This window comes from Arachis hypogaea, chromosome 20, assembly GCF_003086295.3.
Source record: "Arachis hypogaea cultivar Tifrunner chromosome 20, arahy.Tifrunner.gnm2.J5K5, whole genome shotgun sequence".
Taxonomy (NCBI): Eukaryota; Viridiplantae; Streptophyta; class Magnoliopsida; order Fabales; family Fabaceae; genus Arachis; species Arachis hypogaea.
In genome coordinates, this window is record NC_092055.1 from 70,032,740 (window position 1) to 70,057,461 (window position 24,722).

A 24,722-nucleotide genomic window follows, 5' to 3' on the forward strand; every position below is an offset into this window, starting at 1 on the left:
TCAATTACTTACTTCTGTAAACCCTAGTTGCTAGTTTATTATAAATAGGACTTTTTACTATTGTATTAGACATCCTGGATTGTATTTTTGATCCTGTGATCACGTTTTGGGGGCTGGCCATTCGGCCATGCCTGAACCTTTCACTTATGTATTTTTAACGGTAGAGTTTCTACACTCCATAGATTAAGGTGTGGAGCTCTGCTGTTCCTCAAAGATTAATGCAAAGTACTACTGTTTTTCTATTCAATTCATCTTATTTCACTTCTAAGATATTCATTCGCACTTCAACCTGAATGTGATGAACGTGACAATCATCATCATTCCCTATGAACGCGTGCCTGACAACCACTTCCGTTCTACCTTAGATTGAATGAGTATCTCTTAGATCTCTTAATCAGAATCTTCGTGGTATAAGCTAGATTGATGGCGGCATTCATGAGAGTTCGGAAAGTCTAAACCTTGTCTGTGGTATTCCGAGTAGGACTCTGGGATTGAATGACTGTGACGAACTTCAAACTCGTGAGTGCTGGGCGTAGTGATAGACGCAAAAGGATAGTAAATCCTATTCCGGTATGATCGAGAACCTCCAGATGATTAGCTATGCAGTGACAGCGCATTGGACCATTTTCACAGAGAGGAATAGGACGCAGCCATTGATCACGGTGATGCCTCCAGACGATTAGCCGTGCTGTGACAGAGCATTTGGGCCATTTTCCAGAGAGGATTAAAAGTAGCCAGTGACAGAGGTGATGTCTTTACATAAAGCCAGCCATGGAAAGGAGTAAGACTGATTGGATGAAGACAGCAAGAAAGCAGAGGTTCAGAGGAACGAAAGCATCTCTATGCGCTTATCTGAAATTCTCACCAATGATTTACATAAGTATTTCTATCCTTCTTTTATTATTTATTTTTGAAAACACCATAACTATTTTATATCCACCTGACTGAGATTTACAAGGTGACCATAGCTTGCTTCATACCAACAATCTCCGTGGCATCGACCCTTACTCACGTAAGGTTTATTACTTGAACGACCCAGTGCACTTGCTGGTTAGTTGTATCGAAGTTGTGACAAATTATGAATTGAGAGTAGAGCACCAAGTTTTTGGAGCCATTACCAGGGATCACAATTTCGTGCACCAAGTTTTTGGCGCCGTTGCCGGGGATTGTTCGAGTTTGGACAACTGACGGTTCATCGTGTTGCTCAGATTGGGTAACTTTCTTTTTGTTTTCTTTTCAAAAAATTTTCAAAAATCTTTCAAAAAAATTCTCATCTGTTTTCGAAAAAAATAAAAATGTTTTCAAAAAAATATTTTTCTTCAGAATTTTTAAGAATGAATTCTAGTGTTTCTTGAAGCATGTTGAAGCCTGGCTGGCTGTAAAGCCATGCCTAATTCTTTTGGGTAGGGAATGTCAGGCGTGTCATGTCTGAGTTACATACTAAAGCTTGGCTGGCTATCAAGTCATGCCTAACCCTCAGATTGGAGCTTTAGACTAAAGAGCATAAGATTCCTGGAATTCATATTAAAAATTTTGGAATCCTTATTTTTCTTTTTCTAAATAATTTTTGAAAAAACCAAAAAAAAATTAGAAAATCATAAAAAAAATCAAAAATATTTTTGTGTTTCTTGTTTGAGTCTTGAGTCAAATTGTAAGTTTGGTGTCAATTGCATATTCATCTTGCATTTTTCGAAAAATTCATGCATTCATAGTGTTCTTCATGATCTTCAAGTTGTTCTTGGTAAGTCTTCTTGTTTGATCTTGATGTCTTCTTGTTTTGTGTCTTTTCTTGTTTTTCATATGCATTCTTGCATCCATAGAGTCTAAACATGAAAGATTTCTAAGTTTGGTGTCTTGCATGTTTTCTTTGCATATAAAAATTTTCAAAAATATGTTCTTGGTGTTCATCTTGACATTCAAAGTGTTCTTGGTATTCATCTTGACATTCATAGCATTCTTGCATGCATTCATTGTTTTGATCTAAAAATTTCATGCATTGCATCATTTTAATGTTTTTCTCTCTCATCATGAAAATTCAAAAAAATCAAAAAAAATATCTTTCCCTTTTTCTCTCTTAAAATTTCGAAAATTAGATTTGACTTTTCAAAAATTTTTAAAATCCAGTCGTTTTTATGAGTCAAATCAAATTTTCAATTTAAAAATCTTATCTTTTTCAAAATCTTTTTCAAAAATCAAATCTTTTTCATTTTTCTTAGTTATTTTCGAAAATTATAAAAATATTTTTCAAAAATCTTTTTCTTAACTTTATCACATAATTTTCGAAAATAACACCACCAATTAATGTTTTGATTCAAAAATTTCAAGTTTGTTACTTGCTTGTTAAGAAAGATTCAAACTTTAAGTTCTAGAATCATATCTTGTGATTTCTTGTGAATCAAGTCATTAATTGTGATTTTAAAAATCAAATCTTTTTCAAAACTAATTTCAATCATATCTTTTCAAAAATATCTTCTTATCTTATCTTTTTCAAAAATTTGATTTTAAAATATCTTTTCTAACTTCCTATCTTCTTATCTTTTCAAAATTGATTTTCAAATTTGTTTCAACTAACTAACTAACTTTTTGTTTGTTTCCTATCTTTTTGAAAACTACCTAACTAACTCTCTCTCTCTCTAATTTTCGAAAATATCTTCCCTCTTTTTCAAAATTTCTTTTTAATTAACTAATTATTTTAATTTGTGATCGTAATTTTCGAAAATTACTAACCTTTTTCAAAAAACTGTTTTCAAAAATCACTAACTCTTTTTCAAAAATAATTTTCGAAAATTCTCTTTCTCTCCCATCTCCCTCTATTTATTTATTCATCTACTAACACTTCATCTCACCAAAAATCCGAACCCTCTCTCTCTGAGTTCAGATTTTCTCTTCTTCTTTTCTTCTACTCACATAAAGGAATCTCTATACTGTGGTATAAAGGATCCCTACTATTATTATTATTCTTCTTCTTTATGTGCCCTCTTCTTTGTCATATGAGCAGGAGCAAGGACAAGAACATTCTTGTTGAAGCAGATCCAGAACCTGAAAGGACTCTGAAGAAAAAAAACTAAGAGAAGCTAAATTACAACAATCCAGCAAGCACCTTTCAGAAATTTTCGAACAAGAAGAGGAGATGGCAGCCGAAAATAATAATAATGCAAGGAGGATGCTTGGTGACTTCACTGCACCTAACTCCAATTTACATGGAAGAAGCATCTCCATCCCTACCATTGGAGAAAATAATTTTGAGCTGAAACCTCAGCTAGTTTCTCTAATGCAACAAAACTGCAAGTTTCATGGACTTCCATCTGAAGATCCCTTTCAGTTCTTAACTGAATTCTTGCAGATATGTGATACTGTTAAGAATAATAGAGTAGATCCTGAAGTCTACAGGCTCATGCTTTTCCCTTTTGCTGTAAGAGACAGAGCTAGAGTGTGGTTGGACTCTCAACCCAAAGATAGCCTGAACTCTTGGGATAAGTTGGTCACGGCTTTCTTAGCCAAGTTCTTTCCTCCTCAAAAGCTGAGCAAGCTTAGAGTGGATGTTCAAACCTTCAGACAGAAAGAAGGTGAATCCCTCTATGAAGCTTGGGAGAGATACAAGCAACTGACCAAAAAGTGTCCCTCTGACATGCTTTCAGAATGGACTATCCTGGATATATTCTATGATGGTTTATTTGAGCTATCAAAGATGTCATTGGACACTTCTACAGGCGGATCCATTCACCTAAAGAAAACGCCTGCAGAAGCTCAGGAACTCATTGACATGGTTGCTAATAACCAATTCATGTACACTTCTGAGAGGAATCCTGTGAGTAATGGGACGCCTATGAAGAAGGGAGTTCTTGAAATTGATACTCTGAATGCCATATTGGCTCAGAATAAAATATTGACTCAGTAAGTCAATATGATTTCTCAGAGTCTGAATGGAATACAAGCTGCATCCAACAGTACTCAAGAGGCATCTTTTGAAGAAGAAGCTTATGATCCTAAGAACCCTGCAATAGCAGAGGTAAATTACATGGGTGAACCATATGGAAACACCTATAATCCATCATGGAGAAATCACCCAAATCTCTCATGGAAGGATCAAAAGCCTCAACAAGGCTTTAATAATAGTGGAAGAAACAGGTTTAGCAATAGCAAGCCTTTTCCATCATCCACTCAGCAACAGACAGGGAACTCTGAACAAAATACCTCTAATTTAGCAAACTTAGTCTCTGATCTATCTAAGGCCACTGTGAGTTTCATGAATGAAACAAGGTCCTCCATTAGAAATTTGGAAGCACAAGTGGGCCAGCTGAGTAAAAGGATCACTGAAATCCCTCCTAGTACTCTCCTAAGCAATACAGAAGAAAATCCAAAAGGAGAGTGCAAGGCCATTGAATTAATTACCATGGCCGAACCTGTAAGAAAAGAGGAGGACGTGAATCCCAAGGAGGAAGACCTCCTGGGACGCCCAGTGATCAATAAGGAGCTTCCCTCTGAGGAACCAAAAGACTCTGAGGCTCATTTAGAGACCATAGAGATTCCATTAAACCTCCTTATGCCATTCATGAGCTCTGATGAGTATTCCTCTTCTGAAGAGAATGAGGATGTTACTGAAGAGCAAGCTACCAAGTACCTTGGTACAATCATGAAGCTGAATGCCAAATTATTTGGTGTTGAGACTTGGGAAGATGAACCTCCCTTATTCACCAATGAACTAAGTGATCTGGATCAACTGACATTGCCTCAGAAAAAACAGGATCCTGGAAAGTTCTTAATACCTTGTACCATAGGCACCATGATCTTTAAAGCTCTGTGTGACCTTGGTTCAGGGATAAACCTCATGCCCCTCTCTGTAATAGAGAAACTGGGAATCTTTGGGGTGCAAGCTGCTAAAATCTCATTAGAGATAGCAGACAATTCAAGAAAACAGGCCTATGGACAAGTAGAGGACGTGTTAGTAAAGGTTGAAGGCCTTTACATCCCTACTGATTTCATAGTCCTAGATACTGGAAAGGATGAGGATGAATCCATCATCCTAGGAAGACCTTTCCTAGCCACAGCAAGAGCTATGATTGATGTGGACAGAGGAGAATTGATCCTTCAAATAAATGAGGACAACCTTGTGTTTGCAACTCAATGATCTCTCTCTGCATCCATGGAGAGGAAGCATAAAAAGCTTCTCTCAAAGCAGAGTCAACCAAATCCCCCACAGTCAAACTCTAAGTTTGGTGTTGGGAGGCCACAACCAAACTCTAAGTTTGGTGTCAAACCCCCATATCCAAACTCTAAGTTTGGTGTTGGAAGGTCTCAACAAAGCTCTGCACATCTGTGAGGCTCCATGAGAGCCCACTGTCAAGCTATTGGCATTAAAGAAGCGCTTGTTGGGAGGCAACCCAATGTTTATTTATCTAATTTTCATTGTTTTTCATGTTTTATTAGGTTCATGATCATGTGGAGTCACGAAAAAAATAGAAAAATTAAAAGCAGAATCAAAAACAGCAGAAAAAAAATCACACCCTGGAGGAAGACCTTACTGGCGTTTAAACGCCAGTAAGAAGCATGCTTTGGGCGTTCAATGCCAGAACAGAGCATGGTTCTGGCGCTGAACGCCAGAAATGCACCCTGGAGAAGAGCTGGCGCTGAACGCCCAGAACAAGCATGGTTCTGGCGTTCAACGCCAGAAATGGGCAACAAATGGGCGTTCAACGCCCAGAACAAGCACCAATCTGGCGCTGAACACCCAGAGTTGTGTGCAAGGGCATTTTGCATGCCTAATTTGGTGCAAGGTTGTAAATCCTTGAACACCTCAGGATCTGTGGACCCCACAGGATCCCCACCTACCTCCACTCACTTCTTCTCACCCCTCTTTCACACAATCCCATAAACACTCTTCCCCAAAACTCTTCACCAATCACCTCAATCTCTCTTCCCTATCACCACTTCACCACTCACATCCATCCACTCTTCCCCATAAACCTACCTCATAAACTCCACCTACCTTCAAAATTCAAAATCAATTTCCCACCCTATATGGCCGAAACTTAACCCCCCTCCCTTCCCTATATATAGCCCTCCATTCTTCCTCATTCTCACACAACACAACCCTCTCTTCTCTTCTTGGCCGAATACACCTCTCCCCCTCTTCTCCATATTTTCTTCTTCTTCTTCTATTATTCTTTCTTCTCTTGCTCGAGGGCGAGCAAAATTCTAAGTTTGGTGTGGTAAAAGCATAAGCTTTTTGTTTTTCCATTACCATTGATGGCACTCAAGACCGGAGAATCCTCTAGAAAAGGGAAAGGGAAGACAAAAGCTTCCACCTCCGAGTCATGGGAGATGGAAAGATTCATCTCCAAAGCTCATCAAGACCACTTCTATGATGATGTGGCCAAGAAGAAGGTGATCCCCGAGGTCCCTTTCAAGCTCAAGAGAAATGAGTATCCGGAGATCCGACATGAAATCCAAAGAAGAGGTTGGGAAGTTCTAACAAACCCCATCCAACAAGTCGGCATCCTAATGGTTCAAGAGTTCTATGCCAATGCATGGATCACTAGGAACCATGATCAAAGTAAGAACCCGAATCCAAAGAATTATGTTACAATGGTTCGGGAGAAATACTTAGATTTTAGTCCGGAGAATGTGAGGTTGGCGTTTAACTTGCCTATGATGCAAGGAGATGAGCGCCCCTACACTAGAAGGGTCAACTTTAATCGAAGGTTGGACCAAGTCCTCATGGACATATGCGTGGAAGGAGCTCAATGGAAGATTGACTCCAAAGGCAAGCCGGTTCAATTAAGAAGACTGGACCTCAAGCCTGTGGCTAGAGGATGGTTGGAGTTCATCCAACGCTCCATCATCCCCACTAGCAACCGATCTGAAGTTACTGTGGATCGGGCCATCATGATCCATAGCATCATGATTGGAGAGGAAGTAGAAGTTCATGAAGTCATCTCCCTTGAACTCTACAAAATAGCCGAAAAGCCCTCTCCTGGGGCAAGGCTAGCTTTTCCTCATCTTGTCTGCCATCTATGTTATTCAGCTGGAGCTTTCATAGAAGGAGACATTCCCATTGAGGAAGAGAAGCCCATCACTAAGAAAAGGATGGAGCAAGCAAGAGAGCCCATTCATGGAGCTCAAGAGGCACAGGAAGCTCATCACCATGAGATCCCGGAAATGCCTCAAATGCATCTTCCTCCACAAAACTATTGGGAGCAAATCAACATCTCCCTAGGAGAATTAAGTTCCAACATGGGACAATTAAGGGTGGAACATCAAGAGCACTCCATCATCCTTCATGAAATAAGAGAAGATCAAAAAGCAATGAGGGAGGAGCAACAAAGACAAGGAAGAGATATAGAAGAGCTCAAGGACATCATTGGTTCCTCAAGAAGAAAACGCCACCATCACTAAGGTGGACTCATTCCTTGTTCTTACATTCTCTGTTTTCGTTTTCTCTATGTTAAAGTGCTTATCTATGTTTGTGTCTTCATTACATGATCATTAGTAGTTAGTAACTTTGTCTTAAAGTTATGAATGTCCTATGAATCCATCACCTCTCTTAAATGAAAAATGTTTTAATTTAAAAGAACAAGAAGTACATGAGTTTCGAATTTATCCTTGAACTTAGTTTAATTATATTGATGTGGTGACAATGCTTCTTATTTTTTGAATGAATGCTTGAACAGTGCATATGTCTTTTGAAGTTGTTGTTTAAGAATGTTAAATATGTTGGCTCTTGAAAGAATGATGACAAGGAGACATGTTATTTGATAATCTGAAAAATCATAAAAATGATTCTTGAAGCAAGAAAAAGCAGCAAAGAACAAAGCTTGCAAAAAAAATAATAGAAAGAAAGAGCAAGCAGAAAAAGCCAAAAGCTCTTAAAACCAAGAGGCAAGAGCAAAAAGCCAATAACCCTTAAAACCAAAAGGCAAGGGTAAATAAAAAGGATCCCAAGGCTTTGAGCATCAGTGGATAGGAGGGCCTAAAGTAATAAAATCCTGGCCTAAGCGGCTAAACCAAGCTGTCCCTAACCATGTGCTTGTGGCGTGAAGGTGCCAAGTGAAAACTTGAGACTGAGCGGTTAAAGTCAAGGTCTAAAGCAAAAAAAGAGTGTGCTTAAGAACCCTGGACACCTCTAATTGGGGACTTTAGCAAAGCTGAGTCACAATCTAAAAAGGTTCACCCAATTATGTGTCTGTGGCATTTATGTATCCAGTGGTAATACTGAAAAACAAAGTGCTTAGGGCCACGGCCAAGACTCATAAAGTAGCTGTGTTCAAGAATCATCATACTGAACTAGGAGAATCAATAACACTATCTGAACTCTGAGTTTCTATAGATGCCAATCATTCTGAACCTCAATGGATAAAGTGAGATGCCAAAACTATTCAAGAGGCAAAAAGCTACAAGTCTCGCTCATCTGATTGGAGCTATGTTTCATTGATAGTTTGGAATTTACAGTATATTCTCTTCTTTTTATCCTATTTGATTTTCAGTTGCTTGGGGACAAGCAACAAGTTAAGTTTGGTGTTGTGATGAGCAGATAATTTATACGCTTTTTGGCATTGTTTTTAGTATGTTTTTAGTATAATCTAGTTACTTTAGGGATGTTTTTATTAGTTTTTATGTTAAATTCACATTTCTAGACTTTACTATGAGTTTGTGTGTTTTTCTGTGATTTCAGGTATTTTCTGGCTGAAATTTAGGGACTTGAGCAAAAATCAGATTCAAAGGTTGAAGAAGGACTGCTGATGCTGTTGGATTCTGACCTCCCTGCACTCAAAGTGGATTTTTTGGCGCTACAGAACTCAAAATGGCGCGCTTCCAATTGCATTGGAAAGTAGACATCCAGGGCTTTCCAGCAATATATAATAATCTATACTTTGTCCAAGTTTAGATGATGAAAAAGGGCGTTGAACGCCAATTCTATGCTGCAGTCTGGAGTTAAACGCCAGAAATACGTCACAAGCCAGAGTTGAACGCCAGAAAAGGATCCAAACCTAGCGTTCAACTCCAAGAATGACCTCTGCACGTGTAACATTCAAGCTCAGCCCAAGCACACACCAAGTGGCCCCAGAAGTGGATTTATGCATCAATTACTTACTTCTGTAAACCCTAGTAGCTAGTTTATTATAAATAGGACTTTTTACTATTGTATTAGACATCCTGGATTGTATTTTTGATCCTGTGATCACGTTTTGGGGGCTGGCCATTCGGCCATGCTTGAACCTTTCACTTATGTATTTTTAACGGTAGAGTTTCTACACTCCATAGATTAAGGTGTGGAGCTCTGCTGTTCCTCAAAGATTAATGCAAAGTACTACTGTTTTTTTATTCAATTCATCTTATTTCGCTTCTAAGATATTCATTTGCACTTCAACCTGAATGTGATGAACGCGACAATCATCATCATTCCCTATGAACGCGTGCCTGACAACCACTTCCGTTCTACCTTAGATTGAATGAGTATCTCTTAGATCTCTTAATCAGAATCTTCGTGGTATAAGCTAGATTGATGGCGGCATTCATGAGAGTTCGGAAAGTCTAAACCTTGTCTGTGGTATTCCAAGTAGGACTCTGGGATTGAATGACTGTGACGAACTTCAAACTCGCGAGTGTTGGACGTAGTGATAGACGCAAAAGGATAGTAAATCCTGTTCCGGTATGATCGAGAACCTCCAGATGATTAGCTATGCAGTGACAGCGCATTGGACCATTTTCACAAAGAGGAATAGGACGCAGCCATTGATCACGGTGATGCCTCCAGACGATTAGCCGTGCTGTAACAGAGCATTTGGGCCATTTTCCAGAGAGGATTAAAAGTAGTCAGTGACAGAGGTGATGTCTTTACATAAAGCCAGTCATGGAAAGGAGTAAGACTGATTGGATGAAGACAGCAGGAAAGCAGAGGTTCAGAGGAACGAAAGCATCTCTATGCGCTTATCTGAAATTCTCACCAATGATTTACATAAGTATTTCTATCCTTCTTTTATTATTTATTTTCGAAAACTCCATAACTATTTTATATCCGCCTGACTGAGATTTACAAGGTGACCATAGCTTGCTTCATACCAACAATCTCCGTGGGATCGACCCTTACTCACGTAAGGTTTATTACTTGAACGACCCAGTGCACTTGCTGGTTAGTTGTATCGAAGTTGTGACAAATTATGAATTGAGAGTAGAGCACCAAGTTTTTGGAGCCATTACCAGGGATCACAATTTCGTGCACCAGCATGCTTCCAGAAGATTATTGAAGCGCTCCCAATATTCAAAGAGAGTCTCGTTGTCATCTTGAACAATAGTGGAAATATCTTTCCTTAGTTTATCAGTAACTTCAGATGGAAAGAATTTCTCCAAAAACTCTTTTCTGAGCGTATTCCAGTTGGATACATTTGCTAGGGGTTGAGTGTAGTACCACTCTCTTGCTTTTCCCTCAAGAGAAAATGGGAAAGCTTTAAGCAGAATTGAAGTTTCATCTGTACCATCTCGCCTGACAGTAGAACAGGCTACCTGATAATCTCGCAGGTGCTTGATAGGCTCTTGAGCAAGTAAGCCATGAAACTTGGGCATCAAATTGAGCAGTGCGGTCTTTATTTCGAAATCTGTAGCCACCGCTGGGTGATGCGCTTGAAACGGTTGCATTGTAAATTAGGGGCTCCTTCCTCCTGGATGGTAACTCTCCTAGGTTCTGCCATGTCTTTTGCATGTGAATCAACCGAATCAGTAGAACGGGAGCTGGTTTCTTCCTTAAGTTAACTTTCAGATCCGCCCTCAGAGCGGACTAACCGACGCCGAGCTCGCCTTATTCGTGAAATAGTCCTTTCAATTTCAGGATCGAATATTAGCAAGCGCGGATCAGGAAGTGAACGCGTCATTTGACGAAAGAAACAGGCAGCTCATAGTAGCAAAATAAAATAAAATGCAAATAAATAAATTCTAATTAATAACTTTAGCACTCTATTGCAACTCCCCGGCAACGGCGCCAAAAATTGATGCGGGCAGAAATTGGTGAATTAAAGATTATTAGAATATATGCGTTGCAAGTATAGTTCTTAACTCGCCAGAAATCCACCGCTCAATTTAGAAAGGTGTCATAGAAAATTGAAATTTAAAATACTGGGAGTATGAATCCCAGGTCGTCTCCCAACGAGTTGCAGGAAAGAGCGCTATTTTATTAATCAGATGTTTTTGAAAAGGTTTGAGTTGAGTAAACAGGAAATTAAATTGATGAAATTGAATAATGTAAATAAAAGCCTTGACTGGGAGTTGATTACATGGAAGCCCTATTCTTGATGGAACATTCTTAAGATTAATTGACAATTGAGAGTTAATTTATTTAGTTATTCTTTACTAAGTGAAGGAAGGGGAAACCAGTTGGAATACTATTCTATTCACAAGTCCCAATCCACTCTGGGGAGGATTGGTGTCAGGAATTAGAGAGCAATCCAACAATAACCCAATTACAATCTTTCTCTTGAACCTTACAACTCAAGGGTTCCTTTCAATCAACTCCCCATCAAGTTAGGGAACTACTCACTCATTGTGAAGGTAAAATTCATAGCATATGAAAAGGAATTGAAGAAAGACATTGTAAATAAAAATTGAAAATAATCAATTAAAAATAAAAGTGATCCTTGTATTAAAAAATCCTAAAAATATTCCAATGGTAAAATTAAACAAAGCAAGGAACATGGAAGAGTAAGCCAAGTAAAGAAAACGAACTAGAATGACGAAGTCTTGATGAGGTAATAACTCTTCTCAATATCCCAATGCAAAAAGCTAGAGAAACTAAAATCCTAAGAACTATGAATGTGTAGAGAGAAAACCTAGGGGAGGAGCAAAACTAGATCTAAAACTAAAACTGTGTCGAATGAGTGTTTTTTTTTTTTGGTTTCTGCATGTTCTCTGGCTCTAGTCTGCTGTTCTGGGCCGAGAACTGGGTTAAAATAGGGTCCAAAATCGCCCCCAGCGAATCTGCAAATTATGCAGATCGCGCACGTCACGCGATCGCGTCGCTCATGCGAACGCGTCATTCGCATTTCTGCTTTGCCACGCGGACGCGTTGTCCATACGGCCGCGTCACTCGTGCTATTCCATGCCACGCGGTCGCGTCATCCATGTGGCCGCGTCGCTTCAAATTGCTCTCCTCCGCGCGGTCGCGTCATCCATGCGGCCGCGTCGCTTCTCGCTGGTCATCTCCTCAATTTCTTGTGTTCCTTCCATTTTTGCTAGCTTCCCTTCAAATCTCCAACTCATTCTTGCCCTATAAAGCCTGAAACGCTTAACACACAGATCACGGTATCAAATGGAATAAAGGAGAAGTAAAATGTATAATTAAAAGTCTCTAGGAAGCAGTTTTCACTCATGTAATAATTTCAGAAAGGAAATATAAATGCATGCTATTTTAATGAATAAGTGGGCCAGGATCATGATAAAACCATACAATTAAACACAATATAAACCATAAAATAGTGGTTTATCAGTGGTTCTTCGGCTCTGGGCTTCTCGAGCACAGGGGGTGCTGCTAGGATCTCTTTGAAGTGGTTGAATGCCTCCTCGCACGCAGGTGTCCATTCAAACGCTATTCCCTTCTTCATCAGGTTGAAGAAGGGTAGAGCCTTTGCTGCCGATGCACCAAGGAATCGGGACAACGCGGTGAGCCTTCCCGTCAGCCGCTGAACGTCTTTGATGCAACCCGGGATCCTCATCTGGAGTATCGCCTGGCACTTTTCGGGGTTAGCTTCCACTCCCCTTTGGGTTATCATGAACCCCAGAAACTTTTCAGCCTCCATAGCAAAGGCGCACTTAAGCGAGTTGAGCCTCATGCCGTGTTGTCGGAGGGACGTGAACACATTCTCCAAGTCGCTTAGGAGGTCATCGGGTCGGGCAGTCTTCGCAAGGATATCGTCAACGTAGACTTCTACCGTTTTGCCGATAAGATCGCTGAATATTTTGTTCATTAGCCTCTGGTACGTTGCCCCCGCGTTTTTCAGGCCAAAGGGCATCACTTTGTAGCAGTAGGTCCCTCCTGGCGTTATGAATGCCGTTTTATCCTCGTCTGGTCGGAGCATCGGTATCTGGTTGTAGTCGGAGTAGGCGTCCATGAAGCTCAGATACCGGTACCCCGCTGCCGCGTCAAAGAGTGCATCAATGTTGGGGAGGGGATAGTAGTCCTTGGGACACGCCTTGTTGAGATCAGAGTAGTCTACGCACATCTTTCATCTCCCATTGTGCTTTTTTACCAGGACCACATTTGACGACCAGGTAGAATAGTCTAGTTCCCAGATAAACCCTGCTTCAAGGAGGCTGGCCGTTTGTCTGGCCACTTCTTTTGCCCTTTCCTGAGACATTTTTCTTCTTCTTTGGGCCACTGGTTTGGCTTCCGGCCTAATGGCTAGGGAGTGTGACATGAGTCCGGAGTCTATCCCCGGCATATCGGCAGGTGTCCAGGCAAACAAATCGCCATTGGCTCTGATCATTTCCATCAAAGGTTCTTTCAACTCATGGGGGAGGTTCATATTCACGAACGTGAACTTTTCCTCCGAGTTCCCGACCCTAAACTTTTCCAGGTCCCCTTCGGGTTCGGGTCTGGGTTTGTCGTCAACTCTGGCATCCAGGTCGGCGAGGAATACTCCTGATGCCTCTTTAGACTTCTTTCTTAACGAGAGACTGGCGTTGTCGCAAGCGACTGCTGTTTCCAAGTCTCCCCTCACAGACCCTACTGACCCTTCTTCAGTTATGAACTTCATTACCAACATCCTTGTGCTGATGACTCCTCCTAGGTCGTTGATTGTCTTTCTCCCCAGGATGATGTTGTAAGCGGTGGAGTCTCGTAGGATCACGAACTCGGCCATTATCGTTCTTCTCCCCTGGCCTTGTCCGAATGAGGTTGGTAGGGTGATTATGCCATCTGGCTTAATGAAATGGTCGCCGAGCCCCACAACGCCGTGCTGGTGAGTCTGTAGGTCGGTGTCCCTTAGGCCTAAGGCATCGAACACATTACGGAACATGATGTTCAAGTCTGCCCCCGTATCTACAAGGATTTGTTTTTGACGAGACCGGTTCCTACTCTAGCCGTTATGACCATGGGGGGCTTTCTCCGACTTCGTCAAACCACTGATCTTCCGGGCCGAACGAAATGTGTGGGAGCTTCCTCGTGCCTCACGCAGAGGACGAGGAGACCGCCAGGACTTTGGCGTCTTTCCTTTGTGCCGACCTCGACCTAGGTGCCGCGTTCCTAGCTGTTACCACATTCACTATGGTGAGGCCCCGGTCATCTTCCTCTGGTTCTTAGCGTCGCTTGGTTGCCCGAGTCTTGTCCTTGCCGTCATGGTCGCGGTTCTGTCGTCTCGGCTCTCTAATGAGGTGGGAGAATTCAGCTAGCTTCCCATCCCTGATCGCTTGTTCCAACGCGTCCTTCAAGTCGAAGTAATCCTGTGTTTTGTGCCCATAGCCTTTGTGGTAGTCGCAGTAAAGGCTCCGATTTCCCTCTGTTCATTCCTTCAGTGAGGGGAGTGTAATTGGTGAACTTCCCGACCCAAGGAAACGGCCTGTGACGTTAGGATTTTTGCCAGTGAACAATTTTATAAAAACAGTCGCGTTGTACATATAGTCTATAAACCAACAGAAATTCCTTTGTACAAACGTTTTGGTTGTCACAAGTAACAAACCCCTTTAAAATTGATAACCGAGTATTTAAACCTCGGGTCGTCTTCTCAAGGAATTGCAGGGAGGTATGCTCTTATTATTGGTTATGAGTTTGTAAATTGGGGTTTTGGAAGTAAGGAGGGAATATGTTATATGACAAGTAAAATAAAATAATAATAATAAAATCTCTTGGCAAGGTATAAGAATTGGAATTCTTATCCTAGTTATCCTTATCAGGTGTGAAGAGAATTGGGTTTTAATCCCACTTGGTCAGCCTTTATTAAACAAATGAAGGTTAAGTGGACTGATTAGCTTGATTCTCAAGTCCTAGTCAACTCCTGTGGAGAGACTAGTGTTAGAGCAATCCTAGCTCAAGCAGAATCTGCCAATTTCAATCACTTGCTGAGTTTGATAACTCAAGTACTACCAATCACTTGACCAAAGCCAAAAGGGAGAAAAATATCTAAATTAAATTAAAAGCATCAATATAAATAAAGCAAAGTAATCTTAAATCTGAAAATACCTCGAATTGCATTAACAAAAGAAATTAAATCTAGCATAGATGTTTATAAATTAAATTGAGAAAATAAATAAAAAGAACATTGAACCTGGAATCGAGAGTCACTCCTAAAACTAAGAGAAATCCTAATCCTAATCCTAAGAGAGAGGAGAGAATCTCTCTCTCTAAAAATTACATCTAAATCCTAAAATTGTGAATATGAAAGCATTGTTATGAATGGATGCAATCCCTCTACTTTATAGCCTCTAATCTGTATTTTCTGGGCCGAGAACTGGGTCAGAAACAGCCCAGAATTCGCTGGTTGCGAATTCAAACATGCTGAATTTCCGCCACTGCGACGCGTCCGCATGGAGCACGCGGTCGCATTGCCTAGCGTCAGGGAAACTATGGCATATTATATATCAAATCGAAGCCCCGAATATTAGCTTTCCAACGCAACTAAAACCGCATTGTTTGGACCTCTGTAGCTAAAGTTATAGCCATTTGAGTGCAAAGAGGTCAGGCTGGACAGCTTTGCAGTTCCTTCAACTTCTTGTATTCCTTCCACTTTTGCATGCTTCCTTTCCATCCTCTGAGTCATTCCTGCCCTGTAATCTCTGAAATCACTTAACACACATATCAAGGCATCTAATGGTAATAAGAGAGGATTAATCATAGGGAATTTAAGGCCAAAGAAGCATATTTTCAATCAAAGCACATAATTAGGAAGGCAAATGTAAAACCATGCAAATAGTATGAATAAGTGGGTAAAGAGTTGATAAAATCCACTCAATTGAGCACAAGATAAACCATAAAATAGTGGTTTATCAACCTCCCCACACTTAAACATTAGCATGTCCTCATGCTAAGCTTAAGAGAAGCTATAAAGATGAAGAGGAATGGTAGATTAATATGAAATGCAACCTATCTATATGAATGCAACTATATGCAGAATGTTTCTACCTACTTGGTTAAAAATAAACAAATCTTTTAAGAACAAAGATGAACTAGATTTCACTAATTCAAATTATAAAAATGAAGTACAAATAGACTTGTAGAAGAAAATAGCTCATGAAAGCCGGGAACAAAGAATCGAGCATCGAACCCTCACTGGTAGTGTATACACTCTAATCACTCAAGTGTTTAAGGTTCGATTCTCTCAATTCTCTACTAACCTTGCTTTCTAAGGCTTGCTCTTCATCTAACAATCAATATAAATTTAATGCACAAATACACAAATCAAGAGGTCTTTTAAGGGTTGTAATGGGGTTAGGTCAAGGTAGGATTGTATTTGGCCAAGTGGACTAAAATCTGAATCCTTAATTAACTTAAACTTGCCACCTAACTTTAGACAATCCATGTAATCATAATATAATATCTAACTATCCATTAACCATGTTTTCCACATATTCATGCATTCTAATTTCAAGTACAGTACATATGCATTGCTTTCACTTACTTTGGGGCATTTTGTCCCCTTTTTGCTTAATTGCTCTTTTTCTTTTCTTTTTCTCTTTTTTCTTCTTCTTATATATATATTGTTTTTCTCAATGCATATGATTAAATTATTGAATGCATGAACATGTCCTAAACATTTCTTTCACATTTTCATAAAGATATATAACACCCAATTCTTAAACCAAATATTTCCAAACCCACTTTTTCCCACACTTAATTCATGAGCACTCTCACTAGTCTAAGCTAACCAAGGATTCAAATTAAGGACAATATTGTTTTCCGCTTAGAGTTAATGATGTGCTAAAGTAAAGAACAAAGGGGTAAAATAGGCTCAAATTGGTTTGCAAAGGATAATGAAAGGTAAGGCCATATGGGTATGTAAGCTCAGTGAAACAAAGGCCTCAATCATATAAGTGCATGTATACATCAAATAATGGAAATATAGAATTAAGCAAGACAAAGATCACAATTTCAGAGAGAAAAATACACACTAAAACAGAATTTTGGTTGATAAAATGTAACCAATTCAAATAGGCTCAAAAATCTCACAGGTTTTACTTCAACCAAGTGGTAAAATATGCAAAAAAATTAAACAAATATGCAATCAAACATGCAAATACAACAATGAATAAGGAAAATAAATCATTGGTGTTGAGATAGAGGAGTAACTAACCCATGGAGATCGGTATCGACCTCCCCACACTTAAAGATTGCACCGTCCTCGATGCATGCTGAGATGTGCAGGTGAACGGGTTGCTCCAACTGACGCTTGTAGATGGAGGTGCCTTAGTTGGAGATCTCTTGGTTCATTTCCTTGCTGGTGTCTTGTCAGTGGCCTTCTCTTTTTCTTTCTTGGTACCCATGCCTAAGGAAGAAGAAAAAAGGAAGAGTGTAAAATATAGAAAACTAAGACTGGAAGGGAGGAAGTTCCAAGTGATAAGGAATGCCAAAGGAAAGATGATAGTCCAACTACATGGTAGCTACAACATGTAGGAAAGACAACAATAAAGATCAAAAAGGGGCAATTCAAAATAATAAGATGCAAGAGGATAAAAACATGCAAATAATAGGCATGAGAAGCATAGCTCAAGCATCAAGTAATAAATGTGCTAAATTAAAGAGCATGTGTAATGATGACAATTGTGAATGATAATCCCAAATACATGTGGAGCACAAGTGTTGTGAAAAAGAGGCATGCAAGTGAAAGAGTAAAATAAAATAAGATTTAAAATGCCATAAAAGCTTTTTCACAAATACTGGGTGTGCAAGTTAAAATAGGGATGAAAATAATGTAATCCAAATGTATATGAGAGCCATAAATAACTGTCAATTGTCAAATCTCTTCTCAGAATAGCCACCTGCTCAAATAAATTAAGGCACTTATCCAAATAAAACTCAAACACCAACATAAAAATGCATGAAAAAGAATTGAAAAAGAAAAAAGAAAGAACAAATAAATGCATTAAATTAAAGGGATAGAAGAGTAGAGGGGAAGAAGGAGAGAAAGAAAGAAGAAAGAAGAGAGAAGAAGAAAGAAATTAGGATTTGGGGAAGAAAAGATAAGATATTTTTGGCTAATTTAGATAAGCTGTGCGGCGCAAGCAACGCGGTCGCGTGAGGCACACGGTCGCGCGACTTACGCTTAAACTGAATGACGTGGTCGCGTCGGTCACGCGGTCGCGTGATCCGTTTTAGGCTAATGGCGCGAGGGTAGCCTCACACTCGCACAACTCTCTGTTCAAAATTATATTAATGCCAGATTTTAAGTGACGCGATCGCGTAGGGCATGCGATCGCGTGAGTGGGCTTTAGAAGGATATGACGCGGTCGCGTGGGTCACGCGGCCGCGTGGAAAGGATTATGCGTTCAGCACCGATCCAGCACCACTTTCGTACAACTTTCGGTCGTGCACCACTTTGACGTCGAAATCCTGGTCACGCGGCTGCGTGGGGCACACGGTCGCGTGGGAGGCCATTATTCCCGTATGACGCGGTCGCATCAGCGACGCGATTGCGTGGGACGATTTGTGCCATTGGCACGCCTCCAGCCACGTTCCTGCGTGACTTTCTGTTCGTTTATTATTTCTCCCATCTTCTTGCGACGCGGACGCGTCACTGAGGCGGTCGCGTCGCGTGAATTTTTTTTTTAATGCAGAATGCAATGCTAATATGAATGTTATGCAAAACTCCAGGTTCAATAAAATAAAATAGAACTCGAAAACTAATAAAACTAAATAAAAATGAAAAAAGAACGATCATACCACGGTGGGTTGTCTCCCACCTAGCACTTTTAGTTAAAGTCCTTAAGTTGGACATTTGATGAGCTTCCTGTTATGGTGGCTTATGCTTGAACTCATCCAGGAATCTCCACCAATGTTTAATTCCAATATCCTCCGGGATCCCAAACAAGGCACTTAAAGCCCTTAAGAAGCTTCAAACAGATTCTTAGGCTCCCGGGGTAACAAGTGTCAGAGCAGATTCCAGGATCCCAAATCTTGCTTTTACACCCATCTTTGTCAGGATCTGTATTTTTCCAACTGGGTGATAAGTAATTTGAATTCTCACTGCAGCTACCAAAAAGCTTCCTAGACCCATTCAGTTGAGCTTTACACCAACCTTTGCGTTTAAACTTAAAGCTTCCAACCATGATGAACCTTGCAGGACAATTCTTACCACTGGCCATCTTCCTCTTACTCTTAATGTTACAAAGAGCTCTAAGTTGACCATCCGTCTCCAGTAGCCCATATTCAAGTGGAATTAGAAAGCTAAGGGATATGAATTTTACCCACTTGAATGTTGCGAAGGATGATGGCAACTTAGAGGGAGGTATTTTTAATGAAATTGCAAGCTCTACTCCCTTGTGCTCTTCTCTGATAATTACCACCTCTTTGCAAGCTTCTTCAATTTCAACCTCTTCCTCTTGGCAGCTTTCTTCCAATTCAATCTCCTCTTCATTGCTTTCCAAGGGCATGGGAGGTTGTGCTTCTTCTTCTTGAATCTCCATCTCTTGATCAACCTCTTCCAAGTCTTCAACTATGATATGCCTTGGAGGTTGTACACCCTCCTTAACATCAAATGCAATCGTCTTGGAAGGAGGTTCTATGTCTTGACTTTCCCATGGAGGTTCAGCATCTCCTAAGTCTGCAACCACTTCTTCTTCTTCTTCGATAATTACAGCTTCCTCCACTTATTCTAGTACAAAGTCATGCTCCGTACTGTCCACTGGAGTTTCTAATATCCCCTTCATGCTACGTTCTTCATTAGATTGCCCACATGAAGCCATGGGAGCACTTTGAGTGTCCGAGCGTCGGGAACCTAATTGACTTATCGCTTGATTTAGTTGATATAGAGTTGCATGAAATCGATCTGCTGCTTCCTTGAGATGATTCCTTGATTCTTCCTTCACTAATTCTTCAACCACTCCTTCGACTTCAAGGGTTTTTACTACCTTCACCTTTAGGGCCTCCTCTAGCTCCTTATAAAGTATGGATTCGCGAAGATGATCCCTTCTCTCTTGTTCCATGTCAATAGCATCATTGAGATCATGTTGCTCTTGGATTGATGGATGTGGGTGTTCTTCCATGGATGGTGGTGATGGGATGGAGAGATCATTTTGTGGTTGACAAGGAAGTGCACTAGAGCTTGAGGGTTGAATGTTGAAGGTATTTGGTGGTCCGATTTGGGCGAAGAGAGCTTGTATAGTAGAGTTTAGATTGGCAAGTGCTTTCTTCATGGAGGTTTGGGGTTGATAGGAGGGTTCATTTGGTTCATAAGGTGGTTGGTATGGTGGATACGGGTTAGGGTCATATGGAGGTGAATGGTTGTAGGTGGCTTGTGAGTATGGTGGTTCAAAGCTGTGTTGAGGAGAGGGTTTATAGGCATATGGTGGTGGTTGTTGATAGTCCATTGGAGGTGGTTGTTGCCATGAGGGTTGATCAAATTCTTGTGGCTCTTCCCATCTTTGATTGTTCCAACCTTGATGCCTGTTCTCATTGTAATTTCTTCTTCCTGCAACAAAATTGTAACCAGACTCATAGCCAAAGGGGTGAGAGTTCATAGTAGCAAATAAAAATTAAAAACAAAAATAAAAACAAATTTAAATTAAAAGGTTATTTAAATTTTGAATTTGAAAATTAAATTTTGAATTTTTTAATTTTTTAAATTGGAATTTTTTGAAATTTGAAAATTAAAAATTTTGAAATTTGAATTTTGAAATTTGATTTTTTTGAAATAAGATAAGATAAGATAAAAATTTTAAAATAAAAACCAATAACCTCTTAATTTTCGAAAAAGCAAAAATAAAAACAAATAAACAAGCAAAAAGAAAATATTTACAGTAACCAATAACAAGGCACAGATTTGCAATTCCCTGGCAACGGTGCCATTTTGACGTTAGGATTTTTGCCAGTGAAGAATTTTATAAAAATAGTCGCGTTGTAGATATAGTCTCTAAACCAACAGAAATCCCTTCGTACAAATATTTTAGTTGTCACAAGTAACAAACCCCTTTAAAATTGATAACCGAGTATTTAAACCTCGGGTCGTCTTCTCAAGGAATTGCAGGGAGGTATGTTCTTATTATTGGTTATGAGTTTGTAAATTGGGGTTTTGGAAGTAAGGAGGAAATATGTTATATGACAAGTAAAATAAAATAATAATAATAAAATCTCTTGGCAAGGTATAAGAATTGGAATTCATATTCTAATTATCCTTATCAGGTGTGAAGAGAATTGGGTTTTAATCCCACTTGGTCAGCCTTTGTTAAACAAAGGAAGGTTAAGTGGACTGATTAGCTTGATTCTCAAGTCCTAGTCAACTCCTGTGGAGAGACTAGTGTTAGAGCAATCCTAGCTCAAGCAGAATCTGCCAATTTCAATCACTTGCTGAGTTTGATAACTCAAGTACTACCAATCACTTGACCAAAGCCAAAAGGGAGAAAAATATCTAAATTAAATTAAAAGCATCAATATAAATAAAGCAAAGTAATCTTCAATCTGAAAATACCTCGAATTGCATTAACAAAAGAAATTAAATCTGGCATAGATGATCATAAATTAAATTGAGAAAATAAATAAAAAGAACATTGAACCTAGGATCGAGAGTCACTCCTAAAACTAAGAGAAATCCTAATCCTAAGAGAGAGGAGAGAATCTCTCTCTCTAAAAACTACATCTAAATCCTAAAATTGTGAATATGAAAGCATTGTTATGAATGGATGCAATTCCTCTACTTTATAGCCTCTAATCTGTATTTTCTGGGCCGAGAACTGGGTTAGAAACAGCCCAGAATTTCTGTCACTGCGACGCGTCCGCATGGAGCACGCGGTCGCGTCGTCTAGCGTCAGGGAAACTATGGCATATTATATATCAAATTGAAGCCCCGAACGTTATCTTTCCAACGCAATTGGAACCGCATTGGTTGGACCTCTGTAGCTAAAGTTATAGCTGTTTGAGTGCAAAGAGGTCAGGCTGGACAGCTTTGCAGTTCCTTCAACTTCTTGTTTTCCTTCCACTTTTGCATGCTTCCTTTCCATCCTCTAAGCCATTCCTGCCCTGTAATCTCTGAAATCACTTAACACACATATCAAGGCATCTAATGGTAATAAGAGAGAATTAATCATCGGAAATTTAAGGCCAAAGAAGCATATTTTCAATCAAAGCACATAATTAGGAAGGCAAATGTAAAACCATGCAAATAGTATGAATAAGTGGGTAAAGAGTTGATAAAATCCACTCAATTGAGCACAAGATAAACCATAAAATAGTAGTTTATCAGGTGCCTTGCTCGGACCGCCGTCCTTGGCGTGTTCCTTTTGACCTTCTCTGCCCCCGCGGTGCCGGTCTTGGTTATAGGAAGGCTGCCGTTTTTTGGCGGCCACGACTTGGCTCACTTCTTCGTCGTTGATGTACTCCTTGGCTACACATTGGATCTCCTGCATGGTCCACACCGGCTTCGTGGTGAGGTGCTTTCTGAAGTCCTCGTTCAGAAGTCCGTTTGTCAAGCACAAGATTGTCAGCCCGTCTATTTCCAGGCACTCGTCGTTGAATCTGTCAAGGTATTTCCTGGTCGGCTCATCGGGTCGTTGAGTCACCCCGAGCAGGTTGATTGGGTGCTTCACTTTTGCGATCTTGGTCATGAATTGGGCTAAGAAGGCATGGCTGATGTCCGCAAAACCGGTCACCGAGCCCTGCGGGAGGTTATTGAACCACCGTATTGCAGGTCCCGCCAGGGTGACCGGGAAAGCGCGGCACCTTACCTTGTCTCCCACCCCCTCCAGGTTCATCCTGGCCTCAAAGGCCGTGAGGTGCTTCAGCGGTTCTTGCGTTCTGTCGTACCTCATATCCGTTGGCTTGTCAAAATGTTTTGGCAGCCGGACCTCGAGTATGGAACGATGAAATGGGGTCGCTCCCATTATCACGGGTCCCCACGTTCTCGTCGTTCTCCCTTCGCCGGCGTCCCGACGAGCGCCTTCGTGTCTGCGATCTGTAGTACGCCGCCCTTCGTTCCTAGCATAGATGACGAGGTCGTGGCGTCTTCTCGCGCGTCCTCTTTCTCTCGCACTTTCGGACTCAGCCTGGGGGCTGGCCGTGCGTCTGGAGTGGCTCCTAGAGTGAGAGCGGGAGTGGCTTTGTTCTAGGGTGTGCTGGTCATGTTCCCTGTCTGCTAGCCGGCGTTCCAAGTCTTGCATCCTGTGGCGTAGTTTTTGCATTATTCTGGCGTGGTTGTCGCCAGTTCCCCCGAATAGGCGTCTCTCGTGAGATTGTGTTGTGTGTCTTGGAGGGGATCTTGTGCGCTGCTGGGAAGCAGTCGCGGCGTGGTCCTCTCCGGGCTCGGCCTCGTGGCCTGTTCCACCTTGGACCAGTACGAAGTCCATGGACGAGTCCCCACAGACGGCACCAATGTTCGGTAGGTCGGGTACCGGACGGTTCGGGTAGGTATCCTGAGTGAGGGGGGATGTCTCGTCTGATCGTAGGCCACCGGGCTGGTACAAGCGGGGTCCCGAGCACTTCGCGTGGAAAAGGGGGGTGTCACCTGCAAAGACACTCCGACGCTCTAGTCAGTGAGTGTGCAGGCGAAAAAGGGATAGAATGACGTGTGACATACCTTGGGGGAATGGTAGGTCCTTCCCCATATATACCGTGTCAAAGGTGGGCCCTGCAGGGACAGGCCCACCTTCTTCGAGGCTTCTCTTGCACAGCTGTGGCGAAGCTGTCAGAGACGCATGTCCGGGTCGGAATCTGAGCGTCTCACCCTTGACCGTTCGGGTCGGGTGCTGCTCGGGTCGGGCCGGCCCGTAAACTGCTTGGGCCAGGCCGTAACATATTTAAAACAATTGCATTTATGATAATTATTTTTAATTTTTATTAAAATATATCTAATAAAGATATTAAAATAATTAATTTCATATAATAATTAAAAAAATTGTACACAATCAGTACTTTTTGAAATAATGAAATCATATAATAAATAAAAATATTCTATTTCAATATATATTATAACTTTATTTTTGAGATAATTGTTAGTAATTTAAAATATTCTATTATCTTTGGAAACATTAATTATAAAATTCTGGGGCTTTCACAATACATTATTGTCAAAACTTAAATCAAAATAGGTATAAAATTAACTTCTTTTTATTTATATTAATTTTGTTTTTTTAGTTTTATTTGTGTTTAAATTAATTAATATATTTTTAGATTTTAATTACTTGTTAGTTAATCAATATATTATTAATTTTAAAATTATTATTTATAAAATGTCCCTGATTAATATTTCAGTTAATCACTTTGTCTACTATTGTCACTTCATTTAAATTTTTTGAAGAAATATAACTTATTTTAAAGAAAAAATAGATAATCACATGAAAAATATGTACATGTACCTACTATGCCTAGTTTTGAAGAAATTAATATAAAAGTACATATATTAGGTTGTATGCTTCATCAACTAAAAACTCACGACAAAAAACAAGGCGTATCAACATTCTAATAGTAACTAATAAAAAAAATATTAATTAAATTAAAAAGCGATAAAAAAATAATTAACTAATAATAAATATGCGTCTAATAATATGCAACCAAAAAGATGAATTTAAAACGCATGGCTGACAAACAGCACCACTAGTGAAAA

General features: G+C 40.2%; 1 protein-coding gene and 1 non-coding gene across 2 annotated transcripts; both read right to left on the reverse strand.

The window, feature by feature from the left end:
- Window positions 1–3,526: 3,526 nt before the first annotated feature.
- On the reverse strand, window positions 3,527–3,634 carry LOC112787879 (small nucleolar RNA R71). The gene has a single exon (XR_003195266.1). It is a non-coding gene; the product is annotated as a small nucleolar RNA R71 (small nucleolar RNA).
- Window positions 3,635–13,208: 9,574 nt separating this feature from the next.
- LOC140183083 (uncharacterized) lies at window positions 13,209–14,000 on the reverse strand. Its single transcript, XM_072231093.1, has one exon. It carries the CDS (start codon window positions 13,998–14,000, stop codon window positions 13,209–13,211), a length of 792 nt encoding a protein of 263 aa, XP_072087194.1.
- Window positions 14,001–24,722: the final 10,722 nt, after the last annotated feature.